The 25,437-nt window shown below is 41.0% G+C and overlaps 1 protein-coding gene across 1 annotated transcript in view; it reads right to left on the reverse strand.

Annotated features, from left to right (window-relative positions):
* Nucleotides 1-479: 479 nt before the first annotated feature.
* The window catches only part of LOC309545615 (adenosine receptor A3-like), a 36,622-nt gene continuing 11,664 nt past the window's right edge, over nucleotides 480-25,437 (reverse strand). The window contains exon 2 of the mRNA XM_082244865.1: nucleotides 480-1,249. Coding sequence (XP_082100991.1) covers nucleotides 628-1,249 — 622 coding nt within the window. The 3' untranslated portion in view covers nucleotides 480-627. The remainder of the gene's footprint in view (nucleotides 1,250-25,437) is intronic.

Genomic DNA, 25,437 nt, shown 5'->3' on the forward strand with positions numbered 1-25,437 from the left:
GGGAAGGCTGGACCAGTGCACAAAGCACTTTTGACAATATAGTGTATGTATATTTGGCAGCCATATTTGCTTAGCACAAGTGGTTGTTCTTTACCGCTAGTTTTCACACTGGAGATCTATGTGTTTGCTGACTCACTGAAGGCACCTCCTAGTATACCTTGCCTCTAGTGGCCAGTCTAGCTATCTTTGTATTATGCACAATAATTTGGTCAATTGGGACTTTTTTTAAGTTCAAATTGGTTTCATTGTGAATGGTGTATAGAGATTTGAAATAATTAATACAGACACTAATTTGGGTGATATATACATTTTATTGAAAATATTTTTGCAAATTAATAGTTATTCGTGTAGATCGATTATTTTTTTTATTTTTTTATTGTTGTTACACTTGCGTATGTTATAGTGTAAATAAGCACCGAGTTTTGCATACAGGCACAGAAGTGTATTTTATATCAATTGTCTGAATTAAAGCTGTTAGCAACAACATATACTTATTTTTGTTTTACACTATTGTTGGTAGCGTGGGGTATATATTTTTTTCGCTTTTATAAAAAAAATATTTCAGCTCTTTAGCTATGAAACATATTGCTAAAAGAAGCAAAGTATGATAGAGAGGACATAGTCATTCTATTCTATACAATCTTGAGATATCTCATCTAATGTGTGCTCTCCACTCGAACTTTCACTCGCTTTGTGTAGGATATATGTTCTTATAATTTGGGAATATGAGTCTTTAAATTTCTTGATTTTAAAAGCATAGACAATGGGATTCATTGCTGAATTGGCATGGGATAGCAGTATAGCTAGAGATATGAACCACTTAAATGCGGTGGAACGTTGAGTGCCTTCAGTATAGTAAATATAACAATTAAAAATGGACAATGGCAGCCAGCTGATTGCAAACAGCAAAAAAACCAGGGCAAGGGATTTTGCAGTCTTGTATTCCTTGCCATAGAAAACTCCTGTTCTTCCAGTATTTGAAATGTTTCTTCTAATATGTTTTCTGATTAGATAGAAAACCTCAATATACAAAGCCAAAATAACCAACATGGGCAGAAAAACCCATCCAAAAATATTAAAGTAGACCATGTAGTCCATCCTCACAACATTAAGGAACTGGCATTCCAGGTAGTCAAAGTTAGACTTTTTATTCCATCCGAACATTGGAACCAGTCCAACCAAAAAGGACAATATCCAAACAAACCAGATGGACAGATAAATTCGTCTTGGTGTAATCACAATTTTATACCTGTAAAAGAAAAAAAAAAGTAAAATGTAATATGAATATTGTTTTTTTTTTTTTTTTTATACAACAATATCGTTTCAAAGTAAAAGAAAAAATACTTTGTTTTATTTTCCAATTACTGATCTGCTCCAACGATACATTATTTGTTTGTAACACGATTTGTATTTTCTTGGATATATGTATCTAAATATATAGATGATAGATTCATCATATACAGTATTGTATTGTATTAAGTCATGTGATAGGGATATAATGGAAAAATACAGAGTTTCAGAATAGCTGTTGGCTGGATTTTAACCTTGTAGCCTTTGAAATTGGATTGTAGTAAATGGAAAGAAAGACTGTTGTAAATGGCTATCATAATTTAATTTAAACCTAAGAGGTGCTAAGTCCTAAATTTGATAAACTCCAAGATCTGCAAGGCTATAACCCTTTGCAAGAGAGGTCTGTAGAGGTGCCTCCACCAGGTGATTGTAAATGCAACACACTTACTGTTTGACCATTAGACATCTCTTTACGTTCCTTCCTGTACCCTTAAAGTGACTGTGCCACTAAATGACATTTTTACAATAAATGGCTCCCTGTAAACACTGCAGATCTCTGCAGTAGTGATGAGAAACCACCAGCTGAAAATCCTGCAGCTCCCATCACTTCTGGGCGTGCTCAATGGTTCAAGCCTCCAACACCTGTATCACTACTGTGCCTGTAGGGATGGATTTGCTGATGGGAAGAACCACAGTTTGCACCAGGGGACCAGGAATTTGACACTTCTGTAAGTACTGACTCTGTAGGATCTTGAGCCAGCAATATCTCTTCACTGCAGAGATCAGCAGCGTGAGCAGGCAGAAGGGAATCATTCTATTACTTCTTTGCAGGTAGCCATTTATTGTACAAATTTCATTTAGTGGCACAGTCACTTTAAGGGTACAGGAAGGAACGTAAGGAGATGTCTAATGGTCAATTGACTTTATTGGGTCTTCTGTCTTTTTTACAGATACAGTATCTCACAAAAATGAGTACACCCCTCAGAATTTTGTAAATATTTTATTCTATCTTTTCATGTGACAACACTGAAGAAATGACACTTTGCTACAATGTAAAGTATTGAGTGTACAGCTTGTATAAAGGCCCGTACACACGTACCGATCGTCGGCATACAAACGTCGGTGGACGAAGGATCTGCCGATTGTACGCGTGTTAGTATGGTGCCTCCGACAGATGTCTGCGCACAATCCGCGGACAAAAGTCTTTCTTGCAAACATGAAAATATTTGTATGCCGACACCAGAACGGACGATTGTTCGCCTGTCAGTACGCAATTCTGCCGACACACAGCTACAAATCCCAACACGCATGATCAAACCAAATGAGTTCCCGGAAGAATTTTCTCTAGTAAACTCAACATTTTATTCAGAAAGAACTTTCGGCTCGCGGAAGTCCAAGAAATAGGTGAAATGCGGAGCACATGCTCATCTTGATAAATGTGAGAAGAAGGAAGATGCTGCTCATAATGCCATACTTTTCTAATAAAAAGGCATGTGTTCTGTTATGATGAAGATAATGTTTGTCTATTCTATCTGTTCTATCAAATTTTAGAATTAAATAATTTGAACTCTTCACCATTATTTTTGTATTTTCACACCAAAGATCTAACTATTGATATGACCCTTTATTCTTTTATGAATTAATGTCTAAAACATATTTTTCAGGTTATGCACAATATTAAACATGTTAACAAATTCAGATAGGCCATTTTTTATTTTCAATTTTCTTTATTTTTTGGATCTCAGCAAAAAAAAAAAAAAGCAAACATCAATACTTTCCGTATAATAAACTAAACATAAAAAAGGTCCATTTGGACAAAATTAAACTAGAAACTGGCAAACAGGGGTAAAATAAATAATAGGGGGTTACACAAATTAAAGTTGGTGATAGCTATAATCAGGTTGCCATGAGGGCAGGTTTGGATCCTGCTGGCCATATTGCCACTGGCCATGTGGCATTTGGCGAGGTGGTGGGTGTTGTGGAGGTGGAGGTGGAGGTGGAGGTGGAGGGCACGGGTGCTCCTGGCATGCATGGCTGTGCTCATTAAGTATGCCGTTTTCAGCGTTTTGCAGCACATCCAGAATAATTTTTCTGGCATACTGACACTGCCTGAGGTCCACCTTATCCAGGATTTTGGCAGTCATATTCCCGAAGGACTCATTTGCCTCCGGTTTCCTACGGAGGGCTATGGTGGCCTCCTGTATGAATTCATCTGTGATGTCGTCTATGTGTTTCCTCTTTTGCCTCCGTTTGGCAGGAGGAGGTGGTGGTGGAAAGAGTTCCGCAGGCTCCTCAGGCTCCACAGGCTCCCCAGGCTCCTGGCTGCAACCTGGCTCCTCCTCAGTGACACTTCCCTGTTGATGAAATGAACAATTGATTAGAATGTTATAGTGTATATAAAAATGCATGTTTGTTATATTATTGTGAACAAATAGCAGACTTTACATACAGTGGCATATCTAGGGTCTCCAGTGCCCTTGTTGAGGAGCTGTATTTGGCAACAACCCCCCCCCCCCCCCAAGATCAATGGAAAACTGTAACCCACCCCCCCAAAAAAAAATTAAAGGGCATTAAAAGTTTCTAATTTGCCCCTTGTTTGCCCAGTGTAGAGCTCTCTAGTGGGCAATCATTGTCTCAGGTGTGAAAAAGAAAGAGAGGGTTGAGAGATAGAGAGAGGGAGAGAAAGAGGGGGTGTGAGAGAGAGAGGAGGGGGTTGCAGAGAGAGAGGGGCCTGAACTTGCAGAGGGCTTGATGTAGGGCATTGAGGGTGAAGCAGTGCAGGGAAACATGAATAAGGAAGCCACCTGCCTTGCTGACCCAGAGTGAGAGACCAGAGACATGGAAGCAAGGATGGATGTATCATTTGCAGGAGCTGTTAGTTTTGTATTAAAAAAGGTTGAGCCAGAGGAATGCTGAGGCTACAGCAGTGTTTCTTAGGACCAGAGGTGTGCTGGGGATGCAGCAGTGTTTGTAAGACCGGAGGGGTGCTGGGGATGCAGTGAGAGGCAGTCTCAGTCTCCTGGTCTTTTGGCTCAGCTGCTCTCAATGTTTTACACCTGCATGAAGCAGCTCTCAATGTTTTACACCTGCATGAAGCAGCTCTCAATGTTTTACACCTGCATGAAGCAGCTCTCAATGTTTTACACCTGCATGAATCCGCCTGCAAACTGGGGGTTCTGGGGTGTGCAGGCTGAGTGGATTGTTAAAATAAACAATAAAACAATGCCAATGTTTTTGTGACCCACCCCCCTTGGCCTGCGCCCCTGGCGGTTGCCTGTCATGCCAACCCCTTGCTATGCCCGTTTACCTAAAGGGTCAATTATGGTTTAGCTTATAATTTTGTTACATGATTACATTTTAGCAGACAATATATTGTGAAATGCCATACCTGAGTAAAACTCTCCTCCAGGAAATCCTCATCCTGGCTTGGATCTACCGACACTGAGCCCTCTGCCGATGTAGAAGGCAGTGTAGAAATTGACGGCCTGGATTCCAAGGTGTCTGCCAGGAACCGCATGTTATCATAGTACCACAGCCGTGGTACATGTACATTCCGTGCCCCTGCTCCAGACTGGGTGGACTCCTCTATTTTTTTTAACTCCCGCCTGTAGGCAGTACGAATACTGTTTATTTTTTTGCGTATATACTCAAAATTTGCCCCAGGATAGACAGGCTTGTAGAAGGCCACCAAATGTTCCATGGCCTGTTTTCGGAGTTTTCGATTTTTATAATCCGCGGACTTCACTTGCCACAAACACGGCAGTTGCCTGAACTCATCAATAAAACTTATTAAAAAGTTGTGGGTGGTGAAATTGTCCACCATATTGCAGGACAGTATATGCCTGCAAGACACAAAACAACACAAAACATATTAAAATAGCATGTATTTTGGCACATAATAAAGATATTCCTAATAAAAGCTGTATAGGGCCCAAAACACACACTTTCTATTAAAAGAGTCGTACCTTTGTTTGTGGGGAAAAGTCGTGATTCGCCGCTCGATCGTGCTCCAACTCTCGATATGTCCGCTAGCGAATCGTCGGCCGAACGATCTGGCGTCCTTTAAATACAGCGCAGGCGTCAACTCCTCCTCCAGTGGCGGGCTTGTGCAGGGGTGTGTACGTGCCGAAGATCAGGCCTACATGCGACACTCACACCTGAGGCAGTGGAATAATAATTGTTTAATTAGGAACCATGTCTCAACAATCTGGGAGCTCAATTAGTGGGGGCCGAAGTGATTGGGCCACCCGAAAATCAAGGGCTACACCCATGTCAAAGCCAGAAATGGTGGAGATGGTCTCCATTTTAGAAAAAATGGATTACGATGGAAAGTTGGCAAATTACGAGCGGCCCAATGCCAGGAAAGATGGCATCATGGACAAGGTGGTGGCCTGTTTGGTCAGAAAATTCGGTGTCGAGCGATCGAAAGATCAGATTAGGAAACGATGGTCTGACCTCAAACACCGTGAGCAGGATCAGCTTTCCCAAATCCATCGGATTTTGAAAAAAAGTAAGTTTTATTTTTTCTTTATTTTTTTAATCATGCAATATGTTTTTTATAATTTGGTGTATGTTGTATTAACATGTCTAGATTATAATGTCTATGTAAAAAGTTAGATTACTCATTTTAGTTGTCATGTCGTGATTTGATCGATCTATTGTTGATGTTTTAGTATATGACATTAAAAGTCAGGAAGCCATAGTGAAAAATATATGTATTGTGTTGCAACGAACGTTCTTTCCTGCACGAATCTTCTCAGCAAACATTCCTATTAATCACAGATTATTATTCAAACCTTTAAATAGGAGAAAAACGTAAACTCCGTGCCAAACAGTGGGAAAGGAGGAGGAGAGGTTTGGCAGCTCCATCTGCAGTGGAGGAAGAAGAGGAGGACATGGGCACAGAAGGTGGCACAGATTCCACTAAAGGTAATTGGTTCCTATGCACTGTCAAACATTAATGTACCATATTTTTCGTAGATAACCATGTACATGTCTTCATATTTGTTACTAAAAGAGCTATCAAGCAGGGCACCATGTCCTAACAAATGTACCTCTTGTGACTTTTATGATATGGCCAATGTTTTGTATTATGTAGATGAAGACATTATGCCGGAAATAATCCTGGTGGAGCCTACAAGTGACCAGACACCAGAGCAACAAGAAGGTTGGTAGTCACAGATTTTTGTGTAGTGGGATCATAGAAATATGTGTATTTGCAATGATTGTTTAACCTTATATTCTTGTATTCCCTTACAAATTTACATTGCAGATGTTGCATCATGCCAGGATGTGGCATCCCCAGCCAGGTCAGAAGCCCGATCTCCTGGCAACGTGCCAAGCAGCATGGAAGCCAGTTCAGAAACTGTGGAGGAACCAGGACCAAGTGTCCAAGAGCCAATTGTGTGCCCACGTAGGTTTTTTCAGAATGATTTTTATCAGTGTTATTTTTAGCCTCCAATTTACAACACTAGTTCCCTATGGGAGCCTCTTTATTTGAATGGAAGTCGCACCGTAAGTCGGATCAGGATGCTCTGACTTGCGGGGCCACTTGCGTTGTGAAGATTTTTGAGGGGGAACTACACCAAAAAATTGAAGAACCCACCGTGGGTGTCCCCCCAAGTTCACAACCAGGCCTTTTGTGTGTGGTATTGAGTTTGAGGGTATGCCCACAACAAAAAGACAGCGTGGGTTACCCCCAAAACCCCTACCAGACCCTTATACAAGCATGCAGCTTGTCAGGCCAGGAAAGAGAACGAGCAAGCGGACCAAACACCCCCTGGACCACAGCAGGACACATGCCCTCAACATGGGGGGGTTTTGTTGCTTTGGGCCAGGGGGCCTCTGCACCGCACACCCAAAAGCACCTTACTCCCATGTAGAGGAGGACAAGAGCCTCATCCCCACAACCCTGTCTGGTGGTTTTGGGGGGTCATGCGGCCAGGGGGTTCCTAGGACTTTGGAAGCAACCTTTAACAAAGGGTGGCCCCCAGATCCCAGACCCCAATCACTATGTGAATGGGTATGGGGTACATAGTACCCCTACACATTAACCACATAAATGGAAGTGTATGTGAATAACGACAGGAGACGTTTATGAAATGTTCTTAAAGATCTTCATCCGGTCTTCTCCACTCTGCTCTTTGGATCTTCTCCTCTCCAGTCTTCTGCTGTCCAATCTTCTGCTCTTATGTTGTCTGCTCTTTTGCCCTAGGCTCTTCTTCTTCCTCCTGTCCTCCTCCAATGCTGTTGCCGTGCATTCTGCCCGTCTCTGGTCTCTGCATCTTAATATATATACATTACAACCATGCCCTCACAATGACGTCATCATGCGTTCACACCCCTAATGAATATATAGTAAGCTCAGGAGACCGGCAGAATCATCAGCAACAGCATTGGAAGAGGTCAGGAGGAAGATGAAGAGCCTAGGGCAAAAGAGCATAAGAACAGGGTAGGTATTAACTCGAGAGGAATTTAAAGATTACCTGCACACCAAATGTTTCTATATTATGACCTCATGTAGGTGATTCACATTGACTCCGTTGTATTTTATTTTCCAGATCATGTATTACACACTTGCACATTGGCCAAATTGACCCGTGAGGCTCTTCAATGCTGCTCAGACCTCGAGCAAATAAAAGAGACTGCAACGGCATTGCAAGGAAAGATGCGTGATTTTGTGGACATGCTTGCCAAATTTTAAAAATAATTATTATAAAATTTTTTACAGTTTGTATTGGGATGTTCCCATTTTTATATAATATTTTAGGCCAGTTTTATGACACTCAGATGTTAAAGAGTGTACCCAAGTTTGGGAAAAGCACTTTCCAACACCCTAACCCTAACCCTAACCCTAACCCTAACCCTAACCCTAACCCTGTGAATGTTTGATACTAAAACATTTTTACATTCAACAATGTGTGTTCAATTCTTTATTAGACTTTCGTTGGGGGGTCGAGGTCTAAAGCTGTGTAAAGAAGCACTAAATGTATGATGGCTGTCCTATTCACATATTTACATGTTAATGAAAGCATTTTGGACACTGCCATATGCAAGTTGCTGGAGGTGTCAATGAAATGTTAAAGATACCCCCAGTTTTAACGCATATCACAGTGCGATCTGACATTTCACACAGGATCGGAGCACACAAGTTTGAACGACTGTGCGATCCTATCCTGATGCGGCTGAATAAATGCATCATGTGCGACTTTTGTGCGAGTGCAGTGCGAATTGAGCCATACAAACTGTATAGCTGATTTTCGCATGAACATCTGATCGCATGTAATAAAGGAGCAGTGCGCTACGATATTACATGCCATCAGATGTGCAGTGTGAATTGAGACATACACTTTGTATGGCTACATTCGCACTGAACACGCATACAAGTCGCACATGACCCTTTATTTCTGATGTATCTGGATTGGATCGCACAGTGCTTAACACTTGTGGAATACAATCCTGTGGAAAAAGTAAGTGGCGGGTCACCCTTATGCAATGCTGGAAGGCTGCAAAGTCGCAGACTTCCCGCATCGCATAAGTGTGACTCAACACTCAAGGTACTAGCAGTCCTAGGATTCAATATGGCATTGATATTGCCAGTAGCAATCAGTGTAGGGAGATCAGTGTAATCTATAGTGTATTGCTTGTTCGTTGCTCTAGTTCACTTTCCATTACCTATATATATATAACACTTTGAGATGAACAATGATCAAGTTTCACATAACACTGACATATCCTAACATTGGTGGGCAGTGAGAAGGATGTCATAAATGAACACAACATAACAGGTGTAGGTACTTTGTTAATACCCTAATGTATTATCTGAAATATATAGTATGGGCAACTTCTGGACAATGAACACCAATATAAGGTGACATTAGATGAACCTTGGGTGTGACCTAGTTCTCAATGTGACAGGGTTTGTGTACATTTTGTGGGGTGCAGAAGGCCCTTGTATTTACACCACTGGCTAAAAAATAACACATGGCCATCATCACTTTGGATCAGCTGGTGAGAGACTACAGTCAAGAAACACACTGATGAATGTATTAACCCTTCCAAAGTCACACATATATAACACATGATTAACCCAAATAATTGTGTTTGGCATATGTGCCCAAATGATTATAATCCACAATACAGAATCATTGCAATTTTTGTTTAATGTGTTGAAAAATAATATATCTCTGACATTTATCTTGTGTGTCCAATCTTTAACAAGATTAATGTGTTTGTGACAGTGATTGCTGCCAGGACACAGCTCCTCTCCCCACGAAATAGTCCAGATATTCCTGGCGGATCTGACGGGCCCTGTGTGATGCCAATGCTGACCGTCCAACTTCCATTGACGTCATGGACTCCACTTGGTTAGAAGGTTGGGCCTCTCCACTTGTACCTGGCATAGCAGGGTCAGTATCCAGTTGCTGCAAGACATAATTTTGTGCATTCCTGCGTAGGAAGTTGTGCAAAATGCAGCAACACAAGACCACATTATCCACTTTGTACAGTGCCAGGTTTATGGACGTCAGGAATATCCGGAACCGGTTGGCCATTATCCCGAAGGCATTCTCCACAACTCTGCGAGCTCTGGACAACCGGTAGTTGTAAATCCTTTGGTCTGGGGTGAGGTTCCTCTGAGGGTAGGGCTTCATGAGATGCTCCCCAAGCGCAAAAGCCTCATCTGCGATAAACACAAAGCTCATACCCTCAACAGTTTGCTCCCTGGATGGCAGGTTCAGAGTGCCGTTCTTTAGACGACGAGCGAACTCCGTCTGATCAATAACTCCCCCATCCGAATTGCGGCCATTTTTGCCAATATCCAAAAAAATAAACTCATAGTTTGCATTAACTATGGCTAGCATGACTATACTAAAAAAACCTTTATAATTATAATAAAATGTGCCGGAATTCGGAGGGGGGACAATGCGGACGTGCTTCCCATCAATAGCACCCCCACAATTGGGAAAATTCCACTTCTCCAGAAATTGATCAGAAATCTCCAGCCATTGCTCTGCGTTTGAAGGAAACTGTGGGGAAAAAATAAAAAAAAAAAAAAAAAAAAAAAAATTAGTGCTTGAGCACATCACATTATTAATTACACACACAGTTGTCTGTTAAATGCTTATGCAACTTGCTAAAAAAATATACAACAGGAAGGCAAAGGTTTGGATATGGGGATGTAACATCTACATACATTTATTTTCAACCTCCTATTGTTCTTATATTGTAAAGGGCCATACACACTAGAAGATTCTCTGAAGACTTTTTCGTGCAGATTTAACTTTTCTATGTAGTGCAAGGGCCTACCAGATTGCATAGGATTTGAAAGTGTTTGTTGGACCTCATATTATTTGGTTTTGGTAAATCGGAAGGATAAATTGTTCTGACAATCTTCTAGTGTGTATGGCCCATTATTCTCACCAGCTAGAGCTGAGATTTACAAACTACGGCCCTCCAGCTGTTGCAGAACTACACATCCCATGAGGCCTTGTAATTCTCTCACATTCACAGACATGACTAGGCATGATGGAAATTGAAGTTCGTGAACAACTGGTGGGCCATAGTTTGAAGACCTCTGAACTTGAGCTTTGGTATATGCTGACTTTGAGATTTAGCATGTGGGTGGGGGGATGGGTAAGTAAAACTGGGCATTTATACATCAATTAGGGCTTGTGGTCAGTGAAGGTTTTAACATCATTACATAAACATACAGAATCATAGGTGGGAATGGATGGACTGATGTATTTTAGATAAATCATTAACTAGGTACTAAAACATTGGCCAAGGAATAATTGTTTGAGGGAAAGCAATAAAATGACCCAAATTCAAAATACTGTTAACAGGCAATGCGTTTAGGGACACATAGGAGAGAATGGTGGGGTGGTTAGTGGGTAATTTTACAAATGGTTAAAGATAATCTACATCTTTACTACTATGTGCATGCGGACAGAGGGTAGTTTACAAATAATGGCCTGTGTCAATTGCTGTACATCCAAAAACATCATAATTCAGGTGAAACTAGTAATACATGTAATGTAAAAAATAAAACATACCTTGATATAGTCCTTCTGCAAGACCTTGATGATGGCAGAGCAGGTCTCAGGGATGATGACTCCAAGTGCTTGGGGGGAGATGCCTGTGGTGAACTTCAGATCCTGCAGGCTTCTCCCTGTTGCAAGATACCTCAACGTCGCAATTAACCTTTGCTCAGGAGTAATTGCAAGCCGCATACAAGTATCCTGCTTCAGAATATAGGGGGACACCAGGGCAAGAAGACGGTAAAAGATGGGATCCGTCATCCTCAAATAATTCCTGAAGTCATCAGGATTATTTTCCTGGAGCTCCCTCAGCAAGGACATATGAGAAAATTGATCACGGTTAAGCAACCAATTTTTCGTCCAGGAGGTCCGCTTCTTCTTCCTATTGCTCGTACGTCGTCTCAGAGCCAAAACTCCAACACTAACGACAGCAACGGACGAATTCACGGTCGCCATAATAAATTCTCGAACGATGTCTCGGAAAATAGCGAAATGTCGTCAACCAAACAAATGCTACCGAAATCAGCGCGAGATGCCCAGAAGGGTCACGGCCAAACACTCACTTCCTCTTTTGTAGCGGCGAACGTGCGTGGAACGTACTGACGTCATTTTCTGTCGGAAGACAAATGTCCTGGGCAAGTTTGGAGCACTTTTCAACAGACAAACAACAAACACACCAGCCGCGAACATTTGTAGGACGTTCCGTCGGCCGACGATCGGTACGTGTGTACGGGGCTTAACAGTGTACATTTGCTGTCCCCTCAAAATGACTCAACACACAGCCATTAATGTCTAAACCGCTGGCAACAAAAGTGAGTACACTCCTAAGTGAAAATGTCAAAATTGGGCCCAATTAGCCATTTTCCCTCCCCAGTGTCATGTGACTCATTAGTGTTACAAGGTCTCAGGTGTGAATGGGGAGCAGGTGTGTTACATTTGGTGTTATCACTCTCACTCTCTCTTATTGGTCACTGGAAGTTCAACATGGCACCTCATGGCGAAGAACTCCCTGAAGATCTAAAAAAAAAAGAATTGTTGCTCTACATAAAAATGGCCTAGGCTATAAGAAGATTTCCCAGACCCTGAAATTGAGCTGCAGCATAGTGGCCAACTGGCCAAGACCATACAGCAGTTTAACAGGACAGGTTCCACTCAAAACAGGCCTCGCCATGTTTGACCAAAGAAGACGTCTTCAGCGTCATATCCAGAGGCCGTCTTTGTAAAATAGACGTATGAGTGCTGCCAGTATTGCTGCAGAGGTTAAAGGGGTGGGGGTCAGCCTGCCAGTGCTCAGACCATACACCGCACACTGCATCAAATTGGTCTGCATGGCTGTTGTCCGAGAAGAAAGCCTCTTCTTGAGATGATGCACAAGAAAGCCCACAAACAGTCTGCTGAAGACAAGAAAACTAAGGACATGGATTACTGGAACCATGTCCTGCAGTCTAATGAGACCAAGATAAATGTATTTGATTCAGATGGTGTCAAGCGTGTGTGGCGGCAACCAGGTGAGGAGTACAAAGACAAGTGTGTCTTGCCTACAGTCAAGCATGGTGGTGGGAGTGTCATGGTCTGGGGCTACATTAGTGTTGCCGCCACAGGGGAGCTACAGTTCATTGAGGAAACCATGAATGCCAATATCTACTGAAGCAGAGCGTGATCCCCTCCCTTCAGAGACTGGGCCGCAATGCAGTATTCCAAAATGATAACGACCCAAAACACACCTCCAAGACAACCACTGCCTTGATAAAGAAGCTGAGGGTAAAGGTGATGGACTGGCCAAGCATGTCTCCAAACCTAAACCGTATTGAGGATCTGTGGGGCATCCTCAAAAGGAAGGTGGAGGAGCGAAAGGTCTCTAACATCCACCAGCCCCGTGATATCGTCATGGAGGAGTGGAAGAGGACTCCAGTAGCAACATGTGAAGCTCTGATGTACCCAAAGGGTTAAGGCAGTGCTGGAAAATAATTGTGGCCACAAAAAATATTGACACTTTGGGCCCAATTCGGACATGTCCACTTGGGGGTGTACTCACTTTTGTTGCCAGCAGCTTAGACATTAATGGCTGTGTGTTCTAATTACAATTTTGCAGGTTTGTTCATAGTAATTTTATGCAGATCAAATGACAATACTTTGATTTCACATAAACTCTTATCAATAAATCCACAAATCAATTTACAGTATAGCTGACAGAATTACTAAAGCTGGCAAATCACTAAAAGAGTTTCCTGAGAAACTTTTATTGTAGGAATGCTCATTTGATGTTTAAATAATGTGGTGAAATCGATTTCCATTTTTGACTGCAGTGATGAGAAAATTTGAAGCAGCATAATGAAAATTTGTTCTCAAAAGAACACATTTCTAACAGGGTATGGGGTTTTCAGGTCCAATTATTCCAAAATCAAATGTAAATAGCAAACACAATTTTGAAGTACTTTTGTATGACATTTGTCAAATGTACTAAGAATTTTTGTACAAATGCCTATAGCATATTATTGAACATATTTATTACCTTCAACCCAATTATAGGTTCAAGATGTGCCATTGGTATGGCATTTAATAACTTATAATCCATAGGATACCGATGGCATCTGTGTTAATATTCTCCTAAACGTCTTTGACTAACATCTCTTAACCTGTTTCTTTAGCCAACCCTTCTTTTTAAACAGAAATACATTACTACCTGCAGGTTTGTGATAAAGTTCTGAAAATGACCAAGTTACTATATGATATTATTATCCAGGCATTGCTGTACTGCAAATACCTACATCCTTGCCTTAGGGAACTCTTGCATTAGATGCAACAGGGATTCTAAAAAAAATGCCCATTGCAGGGGTTTCATTCCCTCTTCGATTCAGAAATCCTATTTTTTCAATCTAATTTCATTTATGATTTTTTTAAAAATGCATAGGCACAGACACAAAAGACAAAGAAAGCATGTCCCAAAGAATCATATCAAAAAAAAATTTTCAAGCTCAGAAATCTTTGAAATTTTTTTTATGATGGCCCCAGGACTCTCCCATACATATCAGGCATGAAACAACACAACAAAAAATCCTATTGTAAAGAAATGTCTGTACTAAGACATTTTTCCTAGCCACCAATCAGGCTCAACCCTGCCTTGCAAGTGATGTAGGAATCAGAGAGGGAGAAAAACACTTAGCTCTTGTTTCAAGTAAAAAACCTACAGTAAGCTGAGAGATGGTTGAAAGGCATTGACAGAAATCTCACTCGAGATAATTCAACCACTTCAGCTCCGGAAGGATTACTCCCCTTTATGACCAGGCCATTTTTTGCGATACGGTACTGCGTTACTTTAACTGACAAATGCGCGACGTTGAGACGCTGTACATGAATAAAATTGATGTCCTTTTTTTCCCACAACTTTTTGTGGTATTTGATCACCTCTGCGTTTTTTTATTTTTTTGCGCTATAAACAAAAAAAGACCAACAATTGTGAAAAAAAAAACAATATTTCTTATTTTCTGCTATAAAAAATATCCAATAAAAATTTATAAAATCTAATTTCTTCATTATTTAAGCCAATATGTAATCTGCTACATGTTTTTGGAAAAAAAACCGAAAAGAGCGTATATTGATTGGTTTCCGCAAAAGTTATAAAGTCTACAAACTTTGGGATATTTGTGTGGAATTTTTTTTTTACTAGTAATGGCGGCAATCAGTGACTTACAGCGGGATTGCCACATTGCGGTGGATAAATCGGACGTTAAGTGACACTTTTGAAGACCAGTGACACCAATACAGTGGTCAATGCAAAAAAAATATGCACTGCCACTGTACTAATGACATTGGCAAAGAAGGAGTTGGATGTAGTTTTCGGCTCATGCGATAATAGGGAGAGGGATGGAAGTCTCTCAAAACCAGGTAGCATAAAAACCAAAAAAAGGAGTGCACATAGCGTAATATTGCTAATTGCTAATATACGCGTATCGTCCGCACAGACATCATTAGAGGATATTGCTCGTTGTATAGGAGGAAAGTAACTGTCTTTATAGCTCATCATCCTATACAACGAGCAATATTTTTTCTCATCCTCTGATGATGTCTGTGTGGACGATACGCGTCAGGAGCTCGCAGTAGAACCTCAGTCTTACTTTATTGCCTGTTACCATGTGAATTTTGTAAGTGCAATTCCTTTTATTTCATTAAAAGTTTTTAGCAATATTACGCTATGTGCACTCCTCTTTTTGGTTTTTATGCTACCGTTTGAGAGACTTCCATCCCTCTACCTATTCTAGTATGAGCCGAAAACTACATCCATGGTTACATTCTTAGGAGGAATCAGGATCATCTTGTAAAGCCTAGTCGGTCTGCTTGCTATAAGGCAATTCAGACCCACTTGATCTGGTGAGCGCCCATTCTATTTGTCTACTTGGTGTTGGGAATTATCTTTAACATTTGGATATGATTATGTTCACCGACAAGATGCATCACTCTTTTGGGACTCTATTTTCAGTCTACCTTTGATATGGGACTTTATCTGAATATTTGATTTATTCATGTATGTTGTCACCATTATTTTTTTGTTGTATATTATGTACACAATACTAGCGCTGCACTTAATTTTTTCCTTTTACATTTATAACCTGTTTATCAGTTATGTTGTGCTGGCAGCTTTTTTCACTTTGGTATTAGCGCCTATTAGACCATATTTTTCACTGTTTACTGTATGTGTTCATAGGAAAACTTTGCTCTATTTATTAAGTATGTTTGCCTGTGCATTCATTTCTTAAAAAAAATATTTTCTATAACTAACCAAAGTGGCTAACACCTGTAACCACACTCTCTATACTATCCAAAAGGAGCAAGTGAAACGGACACAAGTGGGGACTACAATTACTTACTCAACCGGCGCTATTACCAGGTACCTATAAGTATATAGAGTGATATATAAAATGCTAAAACAAATGATATATCTAAAAGCTGCTGCTATAAATATAACCGCATAAAATAAAGGTGCATGATAGTGACAATCAAAACAGAAGTACTAAAACACACTAGCAGCGCTAAAATTCATAAATAATAAATGAAGTGCAGTCCATTGGGATAATGTCCATAGGTTCATATAATCATGCAATGTGCCCAGAAGCCGTGAATGGATATATTGCACTGGACCCTCCACCGCACCAACGTGCTCCCCCTAATGAGAGACACTCACCAGAAATCTGGTCATACAGGGACTTGTAATGCCAGCCTATCTCAGGCTCAGAAAACGATATCCACAGGAATTTCCCAGGACAAACGGCCCTCGATCAGTCTCAATCGGATCAATTCTTGTGGCCGACCCACAGGAGATTCCAATTACATCAGGGGTAGTACATGTGAAAATAATAGCTCACATAGGGCAATATTGCATGGCTAAAATCAGACTTTATTACCCACAACAGGATCCCCAATAGCTGATGCACTTACAACATATAAAACAAAGCAAGCTTGTCATATAAAGGATGAGGCATAAACCTGCGTGTAGAGGCCAATCCCCGTAGTGTCAGTTCGCCGCCGGTACCAGGCTGTAGCGAGCATCGGGTTCAGCATCAGACGCCAGGTCCAACCTCGTGAACGCGTGGTCACGCGGTACTGTGGGTAATAAAGTCTGATTTTAGCCATGCAATATTGACCTATGTGAGCTATTATTTTCACATGTACTACCCCTGATGTAATTGGAATCTCCTGTGGGTCGGCCACAAGAATTGATCCGATTGAGACTGATCGAGGGCCGTTTGTCCTGGGAAATTCCTGTGGATATCGTTTTCTGAGCCTGAGATAGGCTGGCATTACAAGTCCCTGTATGACCAGATTTCTGGTGAGTGTCTCTCATTAGGGGGAGCACGTTGGTGCGGTGGAGGGTCCAGTGCAATATATCCATTCACGGCTTCTGGGCACATTGCATGATTATATGAACCTATGGACATTATCCCAATGGACTGCACTTCATTTATTATTTATGAATTTTAGCGCTGCTAGTGTGTTTTAGTACTTCTGTTTTGATTGTCACTATCATGCACCTTTATTTTACACTCTCTATACTACTCATATAGTAATCACGTAGCAATTGAAATAGTTTCCAATTGGTTGCTTTCCAAACCGAAAGAGGATATTTATTTTTGGTTATAAAGCCTAAACATTTCTTAACTTAAAGCATTTCTTGCATTAAGGTAAATAATGTTTAGTTAACCACTTGCCGACTGCCGTCAGTATATTTACTGCGGCAGTCAGCCCTTCACAGGCAAAGCGACATAAGTCTACGTCGCTAGCCTGTGAGGCTCTGGGGAGCGAGCGCGCGCCGCCGAATGCGCGCTCCCGCTCGGTCACGGACCCCCCCGCGCGTGTGCCCGGCGGACCCGATGTCTCCCGGGCACTCGCGATCGTCCGCTACACCGGGAGAAAGGCAGGCGGCTAATGTAAACAAAGCCGCCTGTCATTCTCCCCTGTGTAAGAATGGTGATCAAACGGTTCTACTATGTAGGACCGTTTATCACTGTTCTTACAGCTCAAGCCACAGCCAATCACAGTTAGAAACACGCCCCTAGGGACACACTTAACCCCTCCCTCTCAAAAAAAAAGTTAACCCCTTCACTTCCAGTGTCATTTTTACAGTAACAGTGCATATGTATAGCACTGATTACTGTAGTAATGTCACTGGTTACCCCAAAAGTGTCAAAAATGTCAGTCAAGGGTCCAATCTGTCCGCCGCAATGTCGCAGTCCCGCAAAAAAAAACGCAGATCGCCGCCATTACGCGTTAAAAAAAAACAACAAAAATGACAAAAATCTTTCCCTTAGTTAGTAAACGCAAAAACTTTTGTGCAAACCAATCAAAATATGCTTTTTTTTTTTACCAAAAATATGTAGCAGAAAACAAATTGGCCTAAAATGTTAAAAAATTTTGATTTTTTACATTTTTTTTTTTTTGGGAATTTCATATAAAAAAATTTGAAAAATATTGTTATTTATAGCGCATTATCAAAAAATCACACAGGTGATCAAATACCACCAAAAGAAAGCTCTGTTTGTGGGGAAAAAGGACGTCAAATTCGTTTAGGTACAGCGTCGCACAACCGCGCAATTGTCCATTAAAGTCACGCAGTGCCGAATCGCAAAATAGGCCCTGGTCAGGAAGGGGGTAAAATTTTCCCGGGGCTTAAGTGGTTAATAGTATCCCCCTCATTCCTCCCAATACTTACCTGAGCACTCATTTGACCCAGTGTTGAACCTGTCTGCAGCAGCTCTCTCCCCTCAGTCCCCGGTCTCACAGGCTGGTGAGGTAGTGGGAGCCATCGGCTTCTGCTGCTGTCAATCAAAGGCAGCGATGAGGGCAATAGACAACTGTCTGTGTCTATAGACACAGGCAGCATGGATCAGGATCAAGCCCGCATGAGTGCCCCCCATAGGAAGTAGCTTCCTATGTTGGGCACTCACCAAATAGGAAGAGCCAGGAGCGCTAAAAGGGGACATGAGAAGAGGAGGTTCAGGGCCACTTTTTTATTTTTTGCATTTACAATCACTTTAATTATTATGTTCTTGGGCAGACACTGGACCACAGTCTTCATCTTGCACACATAAAACAGGGATCATCAGTATGAAAACTATATATGGTAAAGGAACATCAATGATACTAAAACCACTTGCCTACTGGGCCAATTTTGACATTTTTCACATTTATGTAAAAATATGCATTTTTTGCTAAAAAATTACTTAGAAATCCCAAATGTTTTATATATTTTCTGAATGCAAAGTCCTTGGAAAATAAAATGATGGTTGTTAAATTTTTTTACATTCCACAATATTTGCGCATCTTTAGGAAAAACAACACTTTAATTAGTTTTGTACACAAGCACAATACAATACCCATTTTTTGGTAAAAAAAGAAGATACTACTCGATAATACTAGTAAATGGATACAGTTCCTAACATGTCACACTTTAAAATTGCACACATCTGTGGAATGACATTAAATTATCCATAGGTGATGCTTTAAATGCTTTTACAGGTTACCAGTTTAGATTTAACAGGAGGTCTGGTGCTAGAATTCTTGCTCTTACTCTGATGTTTACAGCAATACCTCACATATGTGGCATAATCATCATATACATATGCGTACAGTACCTAGGTGCGTGTTTGCATTTGCGCATGAGAATCGGGGACAGAGGCACTTTAAATATTTTTTTTTAATGTATCATTTTACACTATTTAATGTTTCTGATTCAACATAATTGTTATCACAAGAGATGAACCTGTCCGTTGCAACATGAGCAGTTAGAGGTACTTTTTATGTAGAGATCTGGGGTCTATCAGACCTCTGATCTCTCCTCTGCCCTCAAAAGCATCTGCTCAAACTGAGACTGGTTTGATCCAATGGTTGCCTGGCCAGTAACGGCCAGTAAACAAATAACTGAAACCAGAAGTGGCGGAATTCTTGTTATTTTGTTTGTGAGACAGGAGGAGGAGGAATGGATGGTCTGTACTCTCCTCTATCTGTACTCTGTCTGTATATTCTATTTGTGTGTGCTCTATTGGTATGTGCACTCTGACTGCTTGTGTGTTTGCGCCAGTTCAACAGTCCATCCAGTTCAACCTGTGGTATGTGAGTGTGCCTGTGTTTATGTCAATAGTACATTGTATACCCCTGTATGTTGTGATCTTTAAGGTGCCCATCTAACTGTTTTTTAAACTATCAATGCTCCCTGCTGATACCACTGCTCTGACAGTAAAGAACCCTCTGCACAGTTTAAGGTTAAACTGCTTCTCTTCCAATTTCAGCGAATGGCTGCTGGCCTTTTTATATTCCCTTTCACTGAAAAGTTTATTCCCTATACTATGGTCACCGGTACACAATTTGTACATTGCTATCATATCCCCTCTCAAGCGTCTCCTCTCCAGAGAGAATAGGTTCAATGCTTGTAGTCTTTCCCCATAGTTGAGATCCTTTAGTCCGTTTATTAGCTTTGTTGCCCTTCTCTGGACTCTCTCCAGTTCCAGCACATCCTTCCTAAGGACTGGTGCCCATGAACGGCATACTTAAGATGAGGCCGGACCAGAGTCTTGTAGAGTAGGACAATTATTGTTTTATCTCTGGAGTGAATCCCTTTTTTAATGCATGCCAATATCCGTTGGCTTTGCTTTTAGCAGCTTGGCATTGCATACCATTGCTGAGTCTGTCATCTACTAGGACCCCCCGGTCCTTTTCAATCCTAGATTTCCCCAGAGATTCTGCTCCTACCGAGTAACTTGCTTTTGTATTTGATAACGCCCTGGGAGGTGGGGCAAAACGCGTCAACGAATTTCCGGTTGTGGAAGAACCAATTACGTCACTTTCTGGTGTCCGTGGAACGCACTGTTATCGGTCTGCGGGACTGATTCCTCTTTTCATGCGTGCCTTTTAAAAGATTCTGTAAGTAATATTATCATGTGGGAATAAAATCATTTTATACGGACTTCACTATGTGAATATTCATTTCCTTTGAGCTGCCCAGAGAAATATACCTGGAGGAGATTTCCTGTGAATTTGTATCAAAAGCCCATCTGACCCTTAATGAGGGACCATCGCTTCTGGTGAGTAGGGTCCCAAAGACACTTTGCACTGATTGCGGTTTGGAGCACCCCAGCACTTTTGATCGCAGCACTTCAAGCACCTTTTACCAAACCAATTGCACACGTTATTGGACTATTTCTAGCACCATTGCATTTTTTAGATTAATGCATTAATTATTGTATTATTTTATTTAAGCACTAGTGCACTTTTCTATTATCTATATATTTATATATTTTTGCAACACTTATATATATAATTGAGAGTTTTATCATTGCTAATATTGCAAGCGCTGTCTTTTGGTATTAAGTTTTTGTCTGAGTATTTACGTGGTGAACAGCAGCTGCAACATTTATTCCACATATACGATTTAGGTAAATTTATATATTTATATCACTAAAAATTCACCATTCATTTAGCACAGGTTTTAAATATTATTTAGTTTATCGCGCTTGTATTTTTGGTCACCAAATACATTACTTTACAATTTTCAACATTAAACCTCATTTGCCATGTAGTTGCCCACCCCATTATTTTATTTAGGTCTTCTTGTAAGTTTTCCACATCCTGCACTGAGTTTATTGCCCTGTTTAACCTTGTATCATCCGCAAATATTGAGATTGAGCTGTTTATCCCACCCTCTATATCATTTTTGCATATACTGTATTAAACAGAATTGGTCCCAGGACAGATCCTTGGGGGGGCCCCACTTACCACACCAGAATACTCTGAGTACTTGCTATTTATCAGCATCCTTTAGACCCACCCTTGTAGCCAGTTTTCAATACAGGTACTCACCCTATGGTCAATGCTGACAGACCTCATTTTGAAAGATAAACATTTGTGGAGAACTGTATCAAATGCCTTTTGAAAATCCAGATGCACTACACCCACAGGCCTTACTTTATCTAGATGGCAGCTCACTTCTTCATAGAACGTTAATAGATTGGTCTAGATTGGTCTGGTCCCTCCCTCCGCTGCCACATTTGGCACCTTTCCAGGGTAGAGGAAAGTGGATACCTGTCAAAACCAGGTAACCGTTTCCACTCCCGGGTAAGATAACCGCATAACGATTGCAGCGATCTACAACATTTCCGGCCCCTCCTCCTGGCCCTGCTGTCTTCTGGGAGACAGATAGGTCCAGGAAGTGCAGAATGTCTTGCGCATGCACAGTAGGAAATAGGCTGTGAAGCCGCAAGGCTTCACTTCCTGTTTCTCTTAGTGAATATGACGGCACCTGCACCCGGATCCGATAAACGGATCGCCTTGGAGTGCCAACATTGTGGGATCCCTGGACAGGTAAGTGTCCTTATATTAAATGTCAGCAGCTACAGTATTTGGCTGGAACTCTGCTTTAAGATACCTATATAGAGAAAAGCTTGATGCTGTCCAAGGCTGATACTGCTCATCAGGATAAAGATAAAAATTAACAGCTCATTAACCACTTAACGCAAACTGATGTAGACCTATGTCGGCTCACTTTAAGTGGTTGTACCGGGATGATGCCTCTAGCTAGAGGCATCATCCCAGTACCGTTGTATAGACCCGACGGTTGGCTTTCCGGCAGTAATGACGGATGCGGCTCGGGAGCCACTCAATTGTTACCCCAGCGAGCGGGAGGGGACGCCCCCCCCCCACCGCCGCCTTTCGCGTCTTTGCCCGGGTCTCCCGTCCCACCGGGAGACCTGAACAACCATGGATGGAGTCCCGATCTAAGCCGGATGCTGCTTCGATCGGGTCTCTGATGACATACCTCGGAGGCGGCGTCCATGACGTCACTTCCGGGTTACTCGGCTGCTAAAGGCGGCAGTTTCAAAAAATGAATGTATTCAAAAATGCAGTTTTTGGCATTTTGAATACATGGAAGTGTAGTGGAGGGGTCTAGGGTCTTTTAGACCCCGATCCCTCCTTAAAGAGTACCTGTCACTGCATATTGCTGTCACAAGGGATGTTTACATTGCTTGTGACACCAATAAAAGTGATCAGATTTTTTTTTTTAAAAAACCTGTATTAAAATTAAAATAAATAAATAAATAAATAGGAAAAAAAAAATTGCTAAAAAAATATATATAATGTTTGGGGGTTCTAAGTAGTTTTCTAGCAAATACTAATTTTAACTTGTAAACAAACAGTGTAAAAAATAGACCTGGGGCTTAAGTGGTTAAGGCTTCATTCACACACATGCAGGACCGGTTTCTGTGATGAGTCCGGTGCGGTTTCCTTTCAGTTGTTCAGGTGCAAATTTGACACTGAAAATATACACGAACAAAACTGAAAAACACACATGACCCTTTTAAAATGTGCACCACAACCGGCCCACATATACTGTATGTGAACCGGCCCCATTGAAAGCTGGTTTGGTTCATATGTTACGCGTTCTGATGCGGTTCAAAACACATACAGTATATGTGAACGAAGCCTAAGGCCCCTTTCACACTTGTACAACCTGAAAGTCGCACAGCTGTGACATGACTTGAAGCAATGGCTGTGTAATCTTGAGGTCATATCAAAGTCGGACCAAAGTAGAGCAATCGCTAGTTTGAAGTCGCTGCGACTTGAAGTCACACAGATATGAATGGTACTCATTGGAAAGCATGGGGTATGCCTTGTCATATGACTTTGCAGTCCCCAGGACAAGTCGCACAAGTGTGGAAGGGTCTTAAAAGATAAAAAAAAAAAACAGATTTGCTGCATTATTCATTTCAGTCCACAGATTTCCACTGCCTGCTTTTTTGACGGTGTTTGACTTTTTTATTTTGTGTCTTTCTCAGTTTGATGTTCAGCATCATTTAACATTTTCTGAGCCCAGGTCATCATGGACCAGCCTAGCCTGGTATTGAACAATTAAAAATAGGAATTTTGACTTACCTGTACATTATCTGTAATTTCCTTATTTTGGAGTACAGGATTCAGGGTCATAGACCGTGGGTTATATGCAGGCTACCTTCCGGTGATTGGACACTAGAAAAAAACTTGTCAGGGTCGCCCCTAGAGTACACATATATAATGCCACCTGCTCCTTGAGAATCCAGTTTTTTTGTAAGAAATAAGGATTAAGGTATCTGAGGTTTGGCCTGCCCCTGGGAAGACATCACTGATGATGAAACGCATCAGAATTTGGCTGTTATGCTTGCTTAGCCATTACTCACGACATTCCTTTCTCATGAGCTGTCAGTCTGCTTGTTTTTGACTCATTTGTGCCCTATTGAAGGTACTTCTAACATATTTTAAATAAAAGGACTTAAATGTTAGCAGGCTTCACTATGCCTGTTCATTTTTTCCCAAATGAACATGCTACAGATGTGCTGGCAGGTTTAAGGCATCTTCCAAGCATGTTATTTAAAGGACTTTTGCATTTTAATCTTTTATGTTAAATGTTATTAAAATAACTGCTCCCCACTGAATGTAATTTCCAAAAATGGTTTCTTGCATTGGTTAATGCCCAGAATGTTGCTGTGCTCCCCTTGCCCTTTTTTTGAAAATCCCTTATTATCCTTGAAAATGGTCAAAATTGATTTTAATGATTCCACTCCCACTCTCCCAAACCAAGCCAAACTCGGGTACTTTTGACTCATCCCTACTCAGCACAGCTGGGCTAAGTCACAGTGCATCTCATGTCAAAATGGGGGTGGTCAAATTTTGATCAGCGTCTGGACTCTGCCGCTTGACATAAGTCTTATTGACTTCCATCCAAGGGGCATGTAGCAAAAGTTTTCATTGATCAGCAGTTGCAGCTGCCAATTAGTATATTCTGACAGCAGGTTGTGCCACATAAAATGTCCCGAAAGATGATATTCCTCCATCCACCTTTTTTGTGTGGATAGGGGAATCTGTTTGTTTCCCAGAGAGGTTATAAAATTAATCAAAGAGGTATTACTGTTTTTTTTTTTTGTTGTTTTTAGTTTTACAATAAAAGTATATATTTTTTTTCATGACAATGGTTCTCCACAAAATTTTGACTTGCCATCACAGGATCCAAGTTTTTGTTCTGAGTGACATAAAAGGCCACAAAGACACGAGCATTAAAAAATATGTATTTCTTTTCAACATAGTTGAGGGCATTCGGAATCTAGCCTTTGGTTGAAATAGGCAGCATGAACATTTGAAAAGTTACAATACATGTAACATATTATGAAATATCCAACTAACATTTTCCACAAAGAGGATATGCTTTATGTAATGTAACTGGCAACTGTGTCTATACTGCCGAGAAATGATCTACATATTTATGCACATTAGGTGAATAAGATACAACTTTGTAATAATGTAGTACCATTTATTACAGTCAAACAGGATGTACAAGGTCACAAATAACTAATTGTTTTAACAGACACAAATGAGCCTTGAAGATCAACTCCAATTGGAGTAAACCCAATCCTGCCCAATGCAAATTGGACAGTTTTTTGTTCCCAAATGATACCAGTCCTGGGCCAGAAATATGGATTGTATTTCCATGGATAGAAGACTGATGAGCTGCTAATATGTAACTGCACTTTTTAGGAGTTCAACAAGGGTAAATGTATAGGCTTATATGAAGCGTCACAAAAATTCATGTATTCCA

Source organism: Pelophylax lessonae, assembly GCF_965119305.1.
Source record: "Pelophylax lessonae genome assembly, chromosome: 2".
NCBI classification, from domain to species: domain Eukaryota; kingdom Metazoa; phylum Chordata; class Amphibia; order Anura; family Ranidae; genus Pelophylax; species Pelophylax lessonae.